This window comes from Stigmatopora nigra, chromosome 18, assembly GCF_051989575.1.
Source record: "Stigmatopora nigra isolate UIUO_SnigA chromosome 18, RoL_Snig_1.1, whole genome shotgun sequence".
NCBI classification, from domain to species: domain Eukaryota; kingdom Metazoa; phylum Chordata; class Actinopteri; order Syngnathiformes; family Syngnathidae; genus Stigmatopora; species Stigmatopora nigra.
This window is the reverse complement of record NC_135525.1, coordinates 3,223,277-3,244,130: the sequence shown is the minus strand read 5'-3', so window position 1 is coordinate 3,244,130 and position 20,854 is coordinate 3,223,277. Positions and strand designations below refer to the sequence as shown.

General features: G+C 38.1%; 1 protein-coding gene across 2 annotated transcripts in view; it reads right to left on the bottom strand.

The window, feature by feature from the left end:
- The window catches only part of radil2b (Ras association and DIL domains 2b), a 30,282-nt gene that overhangs the window by 9,041 nt on the left and 387 nt on the right, over window positions 1-20,854 (bottom strand). For both annotated transcript variants that reach the window (XM_077738670.1, XM_077738671.1), the window contains exons 1-11: window positions 20,746-20,854; window positions 17,116-17,294; window positions 14,008-14,182; window positions 11,798-12,030; window positions 10,382-10,818; window positions 7,872-8,162; window positions 7,409-7,804; window positions 4,743-4,780; window positions 4,487-4,650; window positions 3,827-3,939; window positions 599-866 (exon numbers count right to left, since the gene is read on the bottom strand). The exon at window positions 20,746-20,854 is cut by the window's right edge and continues 387 nt beyond it. In XM_077738670.1, coding sequence (XP_077594796.1) covers window positions 599-866; window positions 3,827-3,939; window positions 4,487-4,650; window positions 4,743-4,780; window positions 7,409-7,804; window positions 7,872-8,162; window positions 10,382-10,818; window positions 11,798-12,030; window positions 14,008-14,182; window positions 17,116-17,294; window positions 20,746-20,825 — 2,374 coding nt within the window. In that variant the 5' untranslated portion in view covers window positions 20,826-20,854. The remainder of the gene's footprint in view (window positions 1-598; window positions 867-3,826; window positions 3,940-4,486; window positions 4,651-4,742; window positions 4,781-7,408; window positions 7,805-7,871; window positions 8,163-10,381; window positions 10,819-11,797; window positions 12,031-14,007; window positions 14,183-17,115; window positions 17,295-20,745) is intronic.

Here is a 20,854-nt window from a genome sequence, read left to right as displayed (position 1 = left end):
ATTTTTCCCCTCATCGTGTATGAATGCCAAGGGATTTTTGATCTGTTTGTCTTCTGGGCCAAAATTGGTCAAACCTTCCATTGAAAAAATAAACCTGATTTCTGGTACAAATGTCAAATTAACGACATAATGGGCAATCTAGACAAAAGTATTTATTGAAAATAATGCCCGGTGGATGAGTGGTTAGTGCGCCCGCCTCACAGCTCTGAGGTCCTGGGTTCAAATCCAGGTCATGTCCGCTTGTGTGGAGTTTGCATATTCTCCCCGGGCTTGCGTAGATTTTCTCCTGGTACTCCGGTCTCCCCCCACATTACAAAAGACATGGTAGGCTGATTGGACACTGTAAATTGCCTCTAGGTATGGGTGTGAGTGTGCATGGTTCTCCGTTTCCTCGTGCCCTACGATTGGCTGTCCATCGATTCAGGGTGTCCCCCACCTCTGGCCCAGATACAGCTGGGATTGGTTCCAGCACCCCTCACGACCCGAATGAGGATAAAGCGGTTCAGAAAATGAGATGAGAGATGAGATGATAATAATGCATTGCTTTGTTGCATAACCAACAATGTGATTGCACATCTGTGTGAGGATGCTTCAGTACCTCTCTCCATGAGTAAATTGAAGAGTGATGCATTGATGAAGTAGAATAGGAAGGCATTGAGCTGTGTGGAAATCTCAGGGTGGAGCTGACAGTCTAACAGTAGCTTCTGTGTCTGGGATAGGATCTCCAAAACCTGCTTGACTCCATCAGGGGCTGTCAACTCTTTGCTATGCTTTAGCAGAATACTCTCATCAGTTGGAGAGTGACCTTCAAGACCTTCCTTGAGTGGGTTGCAGTCCAGAAACCCCGGAAGGCTAGGATACAGAACCTGAAAGAACATCATAGGTTTAGTTAACTGCATTCATATTAAGGTGACCCATTCTGCTAAAGTTCAAATTTTATGCTGTGATTGTTGGCCCTGTGAGGGAGATGAAAGACCACGTTATGTTCCTTTCACTTAACATGCCCCTCTTCTTTTCACAATGCAACATTATTGATGGGAGATTAAAAAGACAAAACTGGTAGAATCCTCAAAAATGAGGGCACTTTTCTTCTTCTCTCACTAAAAGGTTCTTTCTACTCCACAGAATAAGCATGGACAATGACCACTCTGTTTAAGCTAATTGTACACAGACATCCCCTTTTCTTAGATTTTACGCCCACCAAGGCCAGCACCGGTACTAGGTCCACATTCCAAAAAAGTTGAATATGGCTCATGTGGGCTTGGCATGGTCTAGTAACAAGACTGCTGAGTGAAGAGTTCTGAAGGAATCCGCCCTAAGCAGATCATTTTACTTTCACTGTGAAGCCTTTGGTAGGCGGGGGGAAAGCTGAACACAAACAGCAGACAGAAACACACCACAGCGCCAATCCCACATGAGACAATGGAAATGGGGGATTTTTTTTTCTTTTTCTGGTTGGAAACTGGCATACAGTGGAGGCAAGTAATGAGAATAAAACCAACCTTTATGCTTGATATACCAAATTCATCCAAAGACTTGTATTTTCTAACTGTCTAAATTGTGTATTCATCATAAATGGCAAATAAACAGTCTGCCCAAAAGTCTGGAGAAGTGCATATATCTATCAACACTTTATTTGAAATAGTTTGTCATTAATGGTGCCTCTTGTTTTCCACACTGCAGCAATATTCGCCACAACTAACTGAGTCCTTATGAAGCATGTGTATACAGTACGTATAAACACTGTTTCGTTATTGAAAAAAAATGCAACTAAATTAAATATGGACACAAAATGTTCCTTATTCCTATGTTTTCCCTGGAATGGTCGTGTCCTTGTTGAAAATTGGTCAGATTGGCTAGACAACCAATAGAGAAATTTTGACATGAAACTTAATCACTAAGGTTGAATTGAGTAGTCTTAGTAGGCTTGACTTTGGAGACCTCATAGCATTCCTCGCTAATTCTGCTCTTTCATTCAAGGAAAGAGGAGGTTCCTGCGGTGAGATGACAAGCATGATGGATGACATGACCGATGGCACAACCAGTGTAATGTGTGTGTAACTGGCAACTGGGTCTACCAAAACCCTTTGATATTCTACTCTTCTTTCGTCCAGACACAAAAAGCAAATAAAAATACATTTCAGATCACCAGCAGCACACTGACCTGAACCTACCAAATGACCAGGCTGAGGCTTTATATTTTATGTCTGACATATCTATAAAAGCTTTAAAACAAAACCATTGACTAATCCTTGCATAATATTTCAAAAAGCTATACTCATTTTAATACTTTGAAAGCATTTCTGGTAAAGAAAAATCTGAGCATTCTGAGGCATGGACTCGCACTCAAATAAATTAAGAAAATATTACATTTTCGGTTAAAATAATGTCAGTTGTAAGTGCCAGGATTTTACATGATTTAAACAAATAAAATAAAGGGTAAAAAAATGAAAAATAAGTCAAATCTTTTTGTTTTTAACAAAAATTGCCATCTTGTCAGTTGAGCATGCTATGGGGTAACCTCAGTCTCAATCTGCAGAAGGTCCCCACCTTATGGACTTCCTGTGTGTGGCTCCAGTTTCTTACCTAGGTCTACAATGTCTTCTGTGTCTTGTGTCTGTCTTGCTACTGCCACCAAGAAATTTCCCGAATATGGGATGAAATACAGTTCTAATCTAATCTAATCTACTAGCTGCTAGCGCTGTGTGTAGGTTAAGAACAATTTTAATTGAGAAATTACAGGAGAAACTCTGTGTTTTGGCTGAGTAGTCAGCTGCCATGGTGACAATAAGAAATTGAGCACATTGATGTCCCCATGAAAGCAGTTGCACATGAGGACTTTATATGTTTTTACTGCAAAACAAGAATTAAAATGCACAATTTGGGCAAAAGAGCGGTTAGAATTTTTTGACAATTCTAGAACTGATTGAATGTAAGACACAAATGAGATTTCTCCTCTTGATCGCTGCCTCCAAAAAATAAAAGATTTAGGATAAGGCACAAAATCCACCTGTCTTTTTGAAATGTAAAACTTTGGATTTAGGACGGCATTCTAATAATAATAAGATACAGTGTTCCCTCGCTTATCGCGGTTAATGGGGACCGGGACCACCGCGATAAGTGCATTTCCGCGAAGTAGGGATTCCCCTTCAAAAACGCTTAATTTGAATTTAATTCCAAATTTTTTATATTATTTTTTATATTATTTATTTTTTTACCCCCCTGTATACAGTACACCACATAGAATACGGGTAGAGAGAGTGAAATTCATGTTATAACAAAAAAAACTGTAAAATATGTTGTTCCAATGTAATATTTGTATTTTTTTTCCCCCCAAAAAATCTGCGAAGCTCTGAGTCCGCGATAGCTGAACCGCAAAATAGCGGGGGAACACTGTATGTACTTTACAAAACTTGCTTTGGTTCTGCCCACTTGTTTCATTTGGATGGATAGCTTTGGACAGAGGGGACACAACTGTAAAGATGATCTGCAGTAGATGAACTTAAACTATTACATGACCTTGAAATTTGAGCATGTTATGTGGCACTTTTAATAGCTAGTGGTGAATTACTACAAGGAAAGAAAACTTTTAATTAGGTGAGGCACTTATTGGAAAGTATTGCAATTTAGTGTGGTCAGCCTCTGGGGACATTGGCCCAGTTTGAAAGCTGTCAGAACCAAATTTTATTGTCAGCCTCAAGGATTATTTTCCTTTTTTCACAAAACATTCATCTGTGTTGGGCCCAGGTGGAGCTACAACACAAAGGAAGTTGTTGGTAGATTTACCAAAGAAACCCACAGCAAAAATATACATTTATCCTTGTACCTTGGTAATATGGTACACAGATTGTTGAAAGGTAAGCATGATGACCTCCTCCAGGGCTTCTGTTGTTTCTTCACTGGCCGAGCGGACAAAGGACAACTGCAGCTCCAGCAGGTCTGGAAAATAAACGACACCACTGAACAAAAATATAGTAGATTTGACAGTTTTGTGGACTGCGGCTGAGTGGTTAGTGCAAACTCCACACAGGTGGATCGACCTGGGTTCAAATCCAGGTCGGTCCACCTGTGTGGAGTTTGCATGTTCTCCCCGGGCCTGCGTGGGTTTCCTCCGGGTACTCCGATTTCCTCCCACATTTTCCAAAAACATGCAAGGTGGGCTGATTGGACACTCTAAATTGCCCCTAGGGATGGGTGTGAGTGTACATGGTTGTCCATCTCCTTGTGCCCCGAGATCGGCTGGCCACCGATTCAGGGTGTCACCCGCCTCTGGCCCGAAGTGAGCTGGGATAGGCTCCAGCACCCTCCCCCTCTCCCGCCTAATGAGGATAAAGCGGTTCAGATAATGAGATAAGATGAGAACACATGTAAGCATCACTATAGTCATATACATACATTTAGTGCCACAATAAGAATATCTAATCTGCAGCACTTTTAGCATTGGTAAAAATGATGATTTGTGGAATAATATTAAAAAATGACTGACCCGAATTTGTCCAATCCTCTCTTTCTTCTCTTTCATTTTCATTTTCCTCTTGAGTTCTCCACTCCAAGAGGAGCGGCAGCTGATTCTTGATGAACTGGAGCAACTCCAGGCTGTTTGACAACCATGCCACTAGGGGTAACAGTCCTGTGATGATGTCCTTGTTGCTGAAATGTTGTAGGACATCCAGGTATAAGCTTTCATCAGAAGGATCTGAATGACTACATAAATAATTCAGGAGTCAGAAAGAAGGGCTTACACTTCTTTTGGAAAAGCAGATAGTTCCTTGGTTTGCTCCTGTATGGAAACATATTTTTAAAACTTCAAATTTGATATAAGAATGATTACATCCACGCTCTAAACTTTCAGTAGATAAGAAGGTCTCTGTGAAGTTGTTTGTCTGTTTTGTGCCCTCTGATTGGATGGCAACTAGTACCCTGCACACTTAGTCAAGTTAAGCTGGATAATGAAAGAACGAGTGAATGATTACTTCTTAGGTATTTTGGGGCACATTAGAACTTGATCGAATTTGACGTTTTTATGATTCAGTCAGCCCGATTCTGGGATATGCTTCTAAGATTGTATTGAAATGTTTGGAAAATGATCGTAAATGTCAAACATGTTCAGTAGTTATAATGCCACAAGGTCACAATGCCACAAATGAGCCAAGAAATGAGACGTGAACCGATTAGACAATTAGTAAGCAAGCTAAAGTGCTTTTTAGAAACAAAGGAGCAACTTTTTGAGTACCGTATTTTCACGACAATAAGGCGCACCGCATTATAAGGCGCACCCTCAATGAACAACATTTTCCATATATAAGACGGACTATATAATAAGGCGCACTGGATTATAAAGCGCACTGTATTATAAGGCGAACTGTATTATAAGGCGCACTGTGTATTTTGGAGAAAATTTAAGATTTAAGTGCGCCTTATAGTCGTGAAAATACGGTAACTGCTATTGACTTCCAAGTATGAAGCACTCACTACACTGTCACCTCTAGGGCCAGCCATTGTTGATGTTTTGGATTTTTTTGTATAAAATCTTGCAGTGGAGGAGGAGCTATATGATGGAAGATTTTGTAAACTAAGATGACATCTGCATATTTAAAAGTATTGTTTCAGTTCAGGCGTTTGTGTTTTTTAATATCCGACAGTGGTGGTTTTTCGTTTTTGGTTTTCTGTTTTTTTCCATATATAAGGCGCACTGGATTATGAGGCGCACTGTCTATTTTGGAGAAAATTTAAAGACTTTTAAGTGCGCCTTGTAGTCGTGAAAATACGGTATTTCTATTGTATAAAATGTCTTTCATTTTCCTTCCACAAGAATAAAAAGAATAAGAACATTTCAGACCCCTCCATGATTTTCTTTCAAAGTGACACATTCGTATTCCCTATTAACTCACAATGAATATGGGGGTGAAAACTGAGAATCGGGAGGGGGGCTTTTAAGGCAATTTTAAGGGTGTGGCTTAGAAAATGTCTTGGAGGTTAATGTCACACCGTGCTGAGGTTGTTGTGGCTTCATTCGCTGTTTTATTTTTAAATTATTACAATTTTCATTTCAGAGTACTTCTTTTCAATGTCATCTGCTTCTATATATATGTATGTGTATGTATATATATATATATATATATATATATATATATATATATATATATATATATATATATATATATATATATATATATATATATATATATATATATATATATATATATATATATATATATATATATATATATATATATATATATATATATATATATATATATATATATATATATATATATATATATATATATATATATATATATATATATATATATATATATATATATATATATATATATATATATATATATATATATATATATATATATATATATATATATATATATATATATATATATATATATATATATATATATATATATATATATATATATCTCAGCAACACAGTTACCTATTTATATATTTATTCATGTATTTATTTATTAACTTACTATTAAGTACCTATTTGTGTATAATGCCTTTCCTATTCCTGCATCCTCACCCTCTTCCTATTGCAACAAAGAAATTTCCCGATTACGGGATGAATAAAGTTATCCAATCCAATCCAATCCAATCCTCAATCCAATATTGTTTCACATTGCCCTTTGTAAATGTAAATTGTGTGACACTTGTCTGGTGCCAGAGGATCCTCACCCAACTGATGCCAAAAAAAGACAACGACAGCCACTGTACGCTATAAGATATGTAAGTTTCTTTTTTACTGCTTTGACTTTTGTTCATATCATTTGTCCTGCTAAGTAGGAGTAGGTTTTAGTTTGACGTTTTCTCCTTGAGCGATTTTTTTAATTTTATTTTTTTATTGTTTGTTTCTCCTTTTTTATTCTAGTCGTAACTCAAGTCGTGATATTCCAGACCGATACTGAGTCCCCATCGGCATCTGGTACAGCTATTTTATCTAGAAGTAAAGATTTTTTACAACCATGGAGCTTTTTGGCTGCTTAAAACCAAACCACTAGGCAAACATGTCAGCTCAGTGAGACTACTTCTTTATAGAAACTAATCATGGTATCAAAGGATCGTGTAATATTAAAAGAGAGCATTTCCTGAGGTGTTACCAACAGGTCTCACTTTATCCATTCATTCATATGGGTATAGGACATCGAGTCGGTATCGGCTAATCATATCTTGAAAAAATAGAATCTAAAGTCAAGAAAAATCAGCACTGGGACATCTAACTGCAGTCCAGTCTTGAAAGCTAAACCTTATCATGCATATTGTTAAAGATGTCAGAATATCACACAAGTCTTAGGGAATTTAAATATAAACTCTACTTGTCCTTTTTATGGCAGCACTTAACACAGTTTTCGTGACATTGATAGATATGACACATAAATCTATGAACACTCACCCAAACAGCACTCTGAATTTCACTTGCAATCAACAGCAGAAGCCTTCTTAGGTCCGAGATACTAAGATATGAGGCCGAATACTGAATGCATAAGCACATCAAGAACGCGATGCTTAGTGAGGGTCCATCTTTGAAAACACTGCTTCCATTTGCAACTATATGTTTGATGATGGAATGTTCATCATCAATCCGATAGTTCAAATTCAGGCAGTGACCCTCAGGGGTTTTGAAAAATGGAGGTTTTCTCCTGAGGCACTCTTTGCTAGTTGTACTTGGAAAGTCACCAAAGATGTTGGAGTCTATCACATCTCCTGTCCGGCTTGCTGTCAGAGCAGGTGTAGTGTACCCAAACAACCAGGGAGATGTAGACAAGCTTGGAGCAGTACTATTCACCTCCTTTTTACAGAAAGAAACAACAACATTAAATTAGTGAATTTGTGACATTTTGTTTAATGGTAATTACCTTGTGCATCAAGGGATCTTTAAATAGAAACAGGTAGCTTTGTCCAAGCCCGATGACATCACCAGGGTAAAGTTCTACTTTCTTTTTTAACACGTTTCCATTCCTTGTGAGTATTGCACCCGGAAAAGGGGACAGCATAATTGATCCGCTACTGTTAATACGATGAAAAATGCAATGTTTTGTAAGAATATCTTCAGCGTGGAGGACAATGTCCGCTTGTGATTCATCTCTGTTGTCATTTTGTCGCCCGAATACAATGCTTGGGCTAAGAAGTTGGTAGAGGACCAAGTCCTGAGGAGATAAGTACAAGACAAAAAAGGATTGTATAGTAAAATAGTACATAACTCTGAATTGCCCCTTGGTATGAGCGATTGGCAGTCCATCTCCTTGTGCCCTGCGATAGGCCTGAACATGGCTGGGCTAGGCTCCATCACCCCCCGCTATCCTTGTGAGGATAAACGGTAAGGAAAATGAATGAATCATAGCTTATTTAGTTTTTAATCAAAGTCGCTTATTTAAAATAAAATAATAACCAACACCCTATATATCAAATACAATGAAGTTAGGAGTTTATCCTAATATTGAAGGTTTTGTTTACCAAAAAGTAAGTCGCAGATATGATACAATGAATATTGCATTACTGTTTTTTTATGTCCTAAAATGTTGATTTAATAACCTATTTGAATCTTTGGTAAATATTATACAACCTTATTGTTGCTATGGTTATGCAAAGCACGGTAGAGTCAGCTAGGAAGACAGTACAGTGTTCCCTCGCTACTTCGCGGTTCAGCCACCACGGACTCAGAGCTTCGCGGATTTTTTTGGGGGGAAAATAAAAATAAAAAATACAAATATTACATTGAGACAACATATTTTACAGTTTTTTTTGTAATAACATGAATTTCACTCTCTCCACCCGTATTCTATATGGTGTACTGTATACAGGGGGGGTAAAAAAAAAGAAAGAAAATAAATAAATAAAAAATAAAAATTTGGGGAATTGAATTCTAATTAAGCATTTTTGAAGGGGAATTCCTACATCGCAAAAATTCACTTATGGCGGGTGTTCCCAGTCCCCAATAACTGCGATAACCGAGGGAACACTGTAGTACTCTACGAAGCAGACAAGAATGGAAACAATTTATGAAATAAATGTAGTAAACTTCGCATGATTGGTTTATATTGTAGGCAGATCCGTGGTTAGCACATTTAACAATTTAAAGATTTAAGTTTCAACCTTGGTTACCTCATGAAAATTGTGTACTCATGTTACTTGTTTGCATGTTCTCCAAGTGCTTTTGTGGGTTCTATCCAGGTACTTCAGCTTCCTTCCGTATTTTAAAAACAAGTGTTGTCTAATGCAAATGTTTATTTGTGTATATTAGAAATTAGATATCACCTACAGAAAAATAAATTTAGATTCCTATTTGGTAAGAGCAACCTTAGGATTTGTTATATTCTTAAAATTCAGCAGTATAATGACTTCAGGCAAAAGGTGGACTCCACCCTAGACTGGTCGCCAGTCAGTTATAGGGCACTCAGAGAGACACAACCATTCGCATTCACATTCACATGCGCAACGCCACTGAATGGAATTGGACACAAAAATGCCCAAGAAAGAATTCAGGCAGAAGCAATACAACATCAGGTGGCTCAGGTTACAGTTCGAATCAGTAAATCAACATTTGATACGAAAATCTCTTTTTTTCAGATCTGAAAAATTGAGATGTGTTGCATATATCTTTCATTCATATACAATCTTAAAAAAACTAAATTCAATTGGTACATCCACATAGCACTTGCACATATGTTTATCAGGTTTGGAATTTATGTGGAGAGCAGTTCCTGTACACATTGTCAGCGTTTTGTTTGGAGTGGGAGTTGCCTGTACTAAATTACTTGTATTTCTGCTCATTTTAGTAGGGGAAGATGATTTGATGGTTGATTTTGAAGTGTATAAGATACGGTGGTACCTCGACATACGAGTGCCCCGACATACGAGCAATTTGAGATACGAGACAAATTTTTGATATATGAGCATACAGCGGTATGCAGTTGGTGTTTTTTTCAGGGGGTTGGAATGAATACTTTTTTTTTTGTTCATTTCTCTGGGAAACGTTCATTTGAGTTACAAGTAAACCGACATACGAGCTCAGTCCCGGAAAGAATTAACCTCATATGTCGAGGTACCACTGTACGAAGAATAAATTAAACTGTATTCCAAATTAAATTAAAACTTGTTAATGTCAACAAAGTTAATTTCGGCTAGGCCAACTTGGCTTTTCAAATTTAAATCCGATCACAATAAATAGTTTGTGCTTCCATTGCTGTGTGTTAACTGTGTAGCCTTAGCTGTGTGGGGTAAGTAAACTGTGATACTTCATACAAAACCTACCAAATTTATCATGCACAAGCTAATAAAAAAGGTTTCCCCACAGGTCAGGTTCAATAAAAAAAAAACAGTGAATAGCGGTCTATACATTATATGTGTGTGTTAGTGAATGAGGTACCTGTACAGGGCTGCGGCCGTGTAGTAGTAGCAGGTATGGAGAGTCATGAGGTGGGTGAATTGAGTACTGTGTGGTGTTATCGTCACTACTTTCCGTCTCCTCCCTCTCGAACTCTTCTCCTTCCTGCTCACCTCTCGGCCTCGACGGACTGAGAGTCTCTGTTTGAGCCTGAGACACACCATCCCCCTTTGAGGGAACTGCAAGTTCAATGTCATCCAGCTCTGCCCTTGCTGGTGGGTACTTATGGCTCTCCACTGAGGTCCCATTCATGGAGAAACATTGATTCTGAGTTTCTTTGGTTTCTGAATCGGCATCTATAAGGTCCATTTCACTTTTACTCCTCCAGAGTTTATGGTTTGGACTGCTTGATCTCGATATAAGAGTGGAATGAACTCTGGAGCGACTCTTCTGCAGCTTGCGGGCTTGAGCATTGATACCTGTTAGGGGGATGGATAAACAAATACAGGAATTGTCTTGAGTGTGGGCAGTGAAAATATCATAGTATATATAAATACATTAAGGGTTAATGCGTTAACGAAATGCGATGTTAAGGCAAAACCTATTATGTATTTCCTCCTGATGTTAACTACTGTGTCCGAAACTGTATGTGACCCTATATGTGTTAGTACTATATAAAATCAACCCAGAGTGTCCATAAAAAGGAAACAGACATTGTTGGAAACAAAGACACAGCTCATGGAAACGAAAAATGATCACCCCCACTGATAGAAGACTATCACATGTTGTGCCAGTTGTAGAAGCAAAATGGCAAACAGGACGCACTCTTTTTCTGTGACCACAGCTGTGTCAACTAAAGCCAGGGTTTCCAGTAGAAATGATGTGGTGCTAATAATATCCATGGAAAGATGGGGGTAGTTTTCTATGGCATCATGCTTTCTGTAAGTGGTTGACTTGTTTCCATGCACAACATTTACAGTAATCCCTTGACTATCGCGGCTTCAACTTTCGCAGCTTCACTACATCGCGTTTTTTTTCTGGGGGATTTTTTTTTGTTAATTATATATATTTTTTAAGCTCAGAAAAATGTGAAAATCCACACTGAAATTCGCAAGTGGAAGCCACTCCCCTGTCTTCCGCTTGCTACTGGGACTCAGCGCTAAACTAAAAGTATATATACATTAAAAACATATATAAATATAATAATAATCGAGGGATTACTGTACAGCTTTATGAAATGAGTGTGTTCTGAAAAAAATGGGGGGTACCACTCTTAATTAATGGTAGCATACATCGATGAATGCGATTGGGTCTTTGGAAAAACAGGATAATTCTTGATAAGACCTTAAAAATGTTTTGGGGGGGGGGGGGGGGGGGGGGTTCGGGTCAACAATGCTTAACTGAAAAGCCCAGGCTCGGAAGCTGACATACAGCGGGAAATAACATTGGCCATCCTACCAGCAGTGACAGTGTCCTTATCTTTGGATGTCTGCTCTTCCACCAGGCTCCGCCTCTGAATTTCAAAGCGTCTCGCAAGGCCCTCCCTTGGTTTCCATAGTGACTGCAAGAGGAGTGGTCTCTCATTGTCGGCCACAACTCTGAACCCTTCGGTTTTCCACTGACCCTTGCCAATAGAACCAATCGTGTCACAAAGAACATAGAAACAGGCCTCTTCTTTTTTGAAGCCATACCTGAATGAAATAGTTGTCACAGTAATGAAAAAGGGAGAAAAAAAGAATGCAAAGATGTCAGACACAAAAACACGTTACCTCTACAGTAAAATACTGGTAAGTCTGGTTGCTGGAATTTTACTGTTAAAAATGAAGACAAAAAACGTCACATTGCGACAGTAAACATACATTTTTAAACACATATTTTTTTTAGATAAAAAAATAAATATCCTGGTAGTATGTAATGTAATAGTGTTAAGTTTTATACCTGGATAAGCGGTACAGGACATTAATGAATGAACGTGTTATAGTGTAATTATTATATCACCAGATTTGTGGATGGTGACATTTTGTTGTAATCTTTGCATCCCGCGTTTTATGTCTGGAATCAAACTAATATCGTTATCTTTGTAATCAAACATGCTAACTACCGTATTTACTCGCATATAAGCCACCCGTGCATATAAGCCACCCGTGCGTATAAGCCGCACCCTGAAAGTTGCCTTGAATTTTTTGAATTATCCAATTTCTCGCATATAAGCCGCCCACTTGATTCCCAATTTTCACCTCCATATTCATGGTTTTAATAGGGAGTACAAATAGGTTTCTTTGAAGGGAAAATCTTAAGAAAAATCATCCCAAGTGATATATCTGAGATACTGTATGAATCAAAAGCACATTATTAGGGTAAATATAATAAGGAACTTAATATGCCTGTCTTTGTAAATACAAAATATCAAATTCCTCAATTTGAAAAGAAGAAATAAGTCTATCTTCAGAACCTGATGCTCTCTAAATTAGAGAAATCACATTTTTCTAACCAGAAGCTTAAGGAATTGTGGCAGCCATATTGCTTCAAATGTCAAAATATTTCAATTATTTTGATGGTTCATATTACTCCAATAGGTGTCACTTTCTAACAAGAAATAAAACAAACAAAAACTAAAGGTGGAATTTTGTTTTATTTCAAATTCAAGGCTACTCGCGTCTGGCTAAAAAAATGTAGACGGCAGCGACCCGAACTCACTAAGATGGATGTCTCCCGAGCAAGTAGTGACGGGAACGTTTTACGTTTTATACTAGATGTTTTCTTCATGAATTTCATTCATAGATGTCAAAATAAATTTAGTTTAGCCTTTTATCAGTTAATTTTTCTCTATTTTGAAATAAATGACTGTATCGGCTTTCGCTTGCATCGTGACGTCACGGCGCACGCTTGGGCGCCATGTTTTTCCTGTCGTCATCATGTCACGGCAGTTGCATTTTTTGCAAGTTGTGTTTTTGTATATAAGCCGTACCCTCGATTCAGTCATATTTTTTTTGCCGGACAAAAGCGGCGAGTAAATACAGTACTGCTTGAAGGACTGTTCGACAATTCAGGAGAAGTACTGTATGTATTGAAGGTTGGGAAAACATCACTTCCTATAGCTATTCTACCTTCAGCTGAGAATGTGATGGACGTTTAAGATAGACAAATCCCAGTTGGTCAATTCAGAACCTATTACAATTCAATCTACTTTAGTCAATTCAAGTTTTAGGAAACCATACTAAGGCTCCACAATATTTTAGCAGTGTGTATTTTATCATGTTAACATGAAAACATTACTCTACAAGTCGACTTTCACTTCTGTTAATCATTGTGTTACATTTCGGGGTCTGAAATCCAAGCAAAGACAAATAGACATTTTTCTTTCACTGGGAAACCTTCCTGCCAACACTGGCTGTCTTTCACACAAAATGTGGTTTGCGCTACATTTTCAGAGCTATTAAATTGTCTATTTGGCATGCATACACACCATGTGCACAACACTGCAGTTTTAATGCAATTGATAGTACATTTAGTCTGCTTTGGTTTTTGAACAGTCCAATAAGTATAAACATATGTGCATGGCTGACTGGTTTTGTAAACAAATTGTCTGTACAAAATAACAGGAAGATAGGCCAAACAATCACAGAACCAACATACACATACAAACACAACGATAGCACACTTCTTACCTTTCTAGGGCCTCTTTAACCAGCTCCTTTGCACTAGAATGTGTCGTTGCCAGGACACTCTTATAATGAGCTCCTTTGCAGATTTCACTTCCGAAGATCTTTAAGATTCCAGGAGCACTTAATTGATTTGATAGCTCAAATGGGTCATCCACACCTTCAGCGTCTACGACAGCCACTGTTGATCAAGAACAGAACAAAAAGAAAACAAAATAGATACACATTCTTACAGTATGATTAATGGGCTCTCTTTATAATAAGGGAACGGACATCGGTGCAATGCATTTCTTTGTTCTCTTTTATTGCAGTTCTTTATTTGATAGATTTTTATGCATACCACCTGGCCCATATGTGCGGATGATGTATTGGCCTTACATTTTTTAACCCATCATTGTAGGGATAATAGCAAACACACTCAAGTTAGTGACACACAGATTCTAAGTTTTTTTTTCTTCCAATGGCTATAGTGTTTTGCAGGGATGTAGGTTTCCTGTTCAGAGTCCCCCTCCAGGCAGCCCCTCCACCTACATTCAGGGAATTTAACCTGGAGGCCCTTTAGTTACGAGCCACATTTTAACTCAATATCCACATGCCCAGTATAGAGTAATAAGTGTTGGGAAAGTTAATTTTCCGCACCAAAATCAATGGTGTACATCTTTGTCCTTCCCTCAAATTGGTTTCTTTGTTAAAATTTTCCCAGTTCAGTGTTTGTAAGGTTTCTGTTGTTTTCATTAAACCTTAGGTTTGTGCACCAGCACCCCGTTTTAGTCATCTGCTTCCTTCTCCTGTTAAGCCCTTGTTTGTTCAAAGAACATTTTGATTTGGGTGTAAAGGTGCAAAATCATTAAGCAATATTTAGTGTACGCTAGTGGTCTCCCGATTTGATACTCAGTATATGTTCCTGATACGGCCATATTTGGGATATCAGAAACATTGTCTTTGGTCACAAGATTTATTTCCAGTGGCTGTGTGTTTTCAGTATGATCGTGTTTTTTCTGCAACTGTAGATAAACCCATTAGGCAAATATATCCAATGAGTGAGAGTACTGCTCTTTTGAAACTAGTGATAGTAACCGAGCATTGTGTAAAATTCGTAAACGGAGAATTATTGAGGAGGTACTACCGAAGATCACTTTAATACAAAAAAATACTGCTTGTCATTTAGTAGTTACATTATTCTAAGCATTATATTTATGCTACAAAAATAAAGCTATCGGATTGGCATCAAAGTGTGGCCGTGAGTGGTTGTCCGTGTGTCCTCGCGCCCTGTGATTGGGTGGCCACCATTCCGGGTGTTGGCTGGAATAGATTCCAGAACCCCTGATGTAGAAAAGACCCCTGGACCAACAGTAATGTAGATATTTTGGATATAGTGTAGTGTTCTATGTCATAAGAGATTTGTTAGGGAGTGGTTTTGTTGTGTGACTTGTCCCTGTGATTGCCCATTGAGTTCACCTGTCGTTTCGACGCCCCTGCTGTATCTCATGCTTGGTGCCTCTCGTGTGACCCTGGTGTTTAGACTAGATTAGATTAGATTGGATTAGATTACATTAAGTTAAATTAGATTAGATTAAATAACTTTATTCATCCCTGTATTTCACTGTCAGAGTAGCAAGAGGATGAGAATACAGACATAGGAAAAGACAATTTAGACATAAATAGGTAATGAATAAGTTAAAATATAAATACAGTGTTCCCTCGCTTATCGCGGTTAATGGGGACCGGGACCATCCGCAATTAGTGAATTTCCGCAAAGTAGGGATTCCCCTTCAAAAATGCTTAATTTGAATTTAATTCCGAAAAAATATATATATATACATTTTTTTTTAAATTACCCCCCTGTATACAGTACACCATATAGAATACGGGTAGAGAGAGTGAAATTTATGTTAAAACAAAAAAAACTGTAAAATATGTTGTTTCAATGTAATATTTGTATTTTTCTTTTTTTCAAAAAAAATCTGCGAAGCTCTGAGTCCGCGATAGTTGAACTGCGAAGTAGCGGGGGAACACTGTATACAAATAAATAAATACATAAATAAATAAGGAAAAGACACAGAAAAAGAAATTTTAGACACAAATAAATAGGTAATAAACAAACAGACAAACAGAAAAATAGACATATAGACAAACGGATAAATAGAAAGATATATAACAAAAAATTTTAAAAATAACGTGTTTATGTATATGTTAAAAAGGTTTCTAATAGTCTCTGCCTTTTGTTTCCCTGCATCTGGCACTTCATGTTTTATTTTGTTCATTGGTTTTGAAGTTTTTGTTATTTTCCGAATTTTCTGAAAGCATTAAAATTTTATTAGTGCACCGTCACTCCCAGTCTTGCCTGCTTCCATGCATTCAAAATCCGCAAAATTTAACAATATATCTCAGAATGTGGCAAAATAAAATATATACAGTCCCTTTCATGCGCGTTGGTCATAGTTTCCATGATGACACTGTGTCACTGCAGTACATGTTGAATTCACATAAGATAAATTATCAAAGGGTACCAGCTTTGACCTTACATTGATCGTGATGCAACATTATATCCTTTCAAACCTTACATTGGCCGTGATGGAACATTATATCCTTTCAAACTGTACCCAAATATCATGCCTTCTTGTTTGTTCAGTTGTCTATTACAAATTTGTATTGACTAATCCCTTGAAGAGAAGGTCTGATGACTGGATGTGTTTTTCAACTTTGCAAAGCTTCTTAAGATTGCATTTTTAAAGTCCACCCCCAGAGGTTAAATATGTCCCATGACTAATGACGCAAAATGGGCTAACAAATGGATGAATTCTGTTTTGAAATATCAATTTTAAGTCTTCATTAAATATAAAAGCACGTTTGGTCATTCGAGGAAGAAGCCAAAGTACAGAAAACGCAAAAAGAAAGAGGAAGAAGAAGAAGAAGCAAACTCCACACAGCAAGTGCCAAAATGAGATTTAAGCAGCAGATGTGCTGACCACTGAACCAAAGTCCTGCCTGCTTTGAAATATCTAAAAAAACACTTTGTTAACTGATGCACTTGCATATATGCAACCATCCCACAAAAAAACCCCTGGGCATTAACGCTGGAAGAAAATAAAATAATTTCATGAGCTGACGTACCACTTCCTTTCCCCATTTGGGTGGACATGGCCACGGGGAGCGAGCCAGAGGCGGTGCCACGAAGGAAGACTCCTGAGAGGCGGTTGGTGTGGTGACGGATGCGGCTCTTGGAAGGCTGTCTGAAAGCCACAGCCTCGGCTGACCTTCCAGTGGTTGAACTACCAGAAGACGTACTCGACCTGGTAAACAGAAATAGATGAAACTACCTGAGACAATAAATCCTATTGAGGAAACAACTAGGATGCTCAAGAGAAGACTGTGACATTGAGAGTGAAAAATATTTTGTCTGCAGTTAAAAGAAAGCAACATAGTATGAGCAAGATATCAATGTGAATAAATAATTATACGTAGCTAATGCTATCTATAGATAAATGTTAGTTTTCGGCTTTAATTAAGATAATACATACAATATAAGCCCCACTTTCCTTCACCATTCCTCTCAGTTGTAGCTGAATGAAATAATGAAGGTTTTTTTGCACCAGTGGGCAAGCCTGTAAGCTTCTTACTGCAATGGTTCCTTGCTCAAATACCACATTGTTTTGATCTAAAAATTTCTCATTTGCAAAAATACAAAAGAAGAAACATTGAAGCATTCACATTTTCATGACTGCCTCGAGTGCGCAGCGAGGACAGAACCCATGATGCGAGAAGCTGGAAAAAAGGCTGTGAAGGTGATAGAGTACAACTCAATTCTAATGAAAAATAGTTACCAACTTTTTTGTCCAACATTCTCCTATAGTCAGGAAGATACACTTTATCCTTCGCTTGTTGTTTTGACACAACATTTTAACACTTGAAGGGTTACCACTTCTGTGCAATTTGGACATTGTATTACTGTATTTCATGTCTTCTGTTTTTAAAAAGAATTCTTCACAAATACCATAAATATAAGACTGTATACAGTTAAATCCAGTGGCGGGCTGTGAATTTCCAACCGGCGCCTTCAGTGCCATGTCTGAATCATTCCAACCCTCAGAAACTATTTTATGGCAATAAAATCTTTACTGCAGCTACAGCTGCGACACATTTTTTTAAAAAAAGCATCAATAATAACCTCATACAATTGAAATACAGTGTTCCCTCGCTACTTCGCGGTTCAGCAACCGCGGACTCATATTTCACAGGTTTTTTATTGTTATAACATGAATTTCACTCTCTGTACCCGTATTCTATATGGTGTACTGTACTGTATACAGGGGGGTAAAAAATAATAATAATAAAAAAAAATAAAAGAAAATTTTAAAAAAATAAATAAATTTGAATTAAATTCAAATTAAGCATTTTTGAAGGTGAATCCCTACTTGGCGGAAATTCACTTATCACAGGTGGTCCCGGTCCCCATTAACTGCGATGACCGAGGGAACACTGTATAATTTAGGAATATAGCCATATTTTACTCACCAAAAATCATTTTTATTTGAACACAAAATCCATCCTCCTTTTTTTCTTCCTTCTTTTCTATCGACATTGAAGCTAATGCTGAAAGTCGAGCCTGCCCTATCATATTTCTGGCATAAGCTTTTATTCAATTTAGTGCTGAAAATGTCCATTGCCGGTTGTAGCGGGCTTGCTAGCTTCGCAGTCATTGCTTTCACCAACTTTGATTGGCGAGTGATAGTGTGGACCAGCCAGAGCTACCAAACTGTATCTTGAGCGAGCTGCACAAGCAAATATATTGTTGTGTTGATTTAATAGCGGTTTTGTGACCTCGCAATGGCTTAAGGAGGAGAAGAAATGGATTTGTTTGCAGAATTACTGTCAAAGCCATTTTCAAAACGGACTTTTCAAGAAAAGCTGGACAACATTAAGAAAGGTCGGACAACTACGAAAGAAGCAAGCCCATCACAACCGGAAAGGAACATTCTCAGCACTAAATCAAATAAAAACATAAGCCAGAAATACGACAGGACAGGCTTGTGAATACTGGGTCTTTAACGCTGGATGACATTGCAAAGGAGATGCTGTGCCGTGAGGAGCTGGTGGAAAACTAAGACGACAAGGTACTAATTGTCGAGGAGGAAATCGTTCCGTTTGAGGAAGCCCAGCGCGCATGCAGCACCATCCGGAATTTCATGCAGCAGAGAAGCAGGAATCCCGCTGTGATGCAAGCGTGTAATCAGAGATGCTCAAGATTCGCCAAAAGAAGAAGCACCAGCAGACAATTTTTGAGAGCTCTGGGCTGGGGTGATAGACCATGAGAAAATAAAGAAGTTTTATTTACTTTTTTTACAATAAAACCATTTTTAAAAGTCTTTGCTACTATGCCACATTTGCTCGGTCCCGACGGGTGGCGTAGAAATGAGATTTGACTGTATTACAAATCAACTTGAGACCTGCACTAGCTTCTCATCTCATCTCATTTTCTGAACTGCTTTATCTTCATTAGGATTGTGGCGGGGTGCTGGAGCCTATCCCAGCTGACTCCAAGCCAGAGGCAGGGAACACCTATGTGGGGTATGTATTTTTCCCCTCGGGCCTGCGTAGGTTTTTCTCCAGGTACTCCGGTCTCCTCCCACATTCATGAAGATGAATGCATGAGATACAGCAGGGGCTTCGAAACGACAGGTGAACTCTGGGCAATCACAGGGACAAGTCACACAGGGGAAAAATCCCAACAAAACCAACCACTAACAACTCTCTTATAACATAGAACACTACACTACGTCCAAAATATCTACAATGCTGTTGGTCCAGGGGTCTTTTCTACAATAGGGGTTAATTCATTAATTAATTTTCTGAACGGCAAGGGTCGCCAGGGGTTCTGGAATCTATTCCAGCCAAGACCCTGAATGGTGGCCACCCAATCGCAGGGTGCGAGGACACACGGACAACCATTCACAGCCGGACTTCGATGCCAATCAGATAGCTTTATTTTTGTAGCATAAATATAACGCTTAGAATAATGTAACTACTAAATGACGAGCAGTATTTTTTTGTATTAAAGTGATCCTTGGTGGTACCTTCCCAATAATTCTCCGTTCACGAATTTTACACAATGCTTGGTAATTATCACTAGTTTCAAAAGAGCAGTACTCTCACTCATTGGACATCTTTGCCTAAATGGTTAATTTACAGCTGCAGAAAAAAACACGATCATATTGAAAACACACAGCCACTGGAAATAAATCTTGTGACCAAAACCAATGTTTCTGATATTCCAAATATGGCCGTATCAGGAACATATACTGAGTATCAAATTGGGAGACCACTAGCGTACACTAAATATTGCTTAATGATATTGCACCTTTACACCCAAATCAAAATGTTCTTTGAACAAACAAGGGCTTAACAGGAGAAGGAAGCAGATGACTAAAACGGGGTGATGGTGCACTTTTTCTCTTAATCCATAATAAAGTCATCAAAGAACCAAACTTCATGAATGTTTTTGTGACAAAGTTTCTGTTCCAATCACTATCAGAGAGAAATCAGAGTTGTAGAAATAACTGGAAACTCAAGAGAGCCATGACATTATGTTCTCCACAAGTGTATGTAAACTTTGGACCACTACTGTAAGTATGTAGAATTACCATCGATATTATTTAGTTCATCTTTGAATTTGTGTTTTGCCCAGGCTGCTGCATTTACCATGATTTAATCACAAGAAACATGAAAATAAGTTAATATACCTACCTAGAACCATTGCTGGACTTCTTTGCCAGCCTCATAAGGCGTCTTTTCAGAGAAGATGTAGGAGATGGAGGTAAAGCCATCAGTGGGAATGAGTGTAAATCCTCAACCG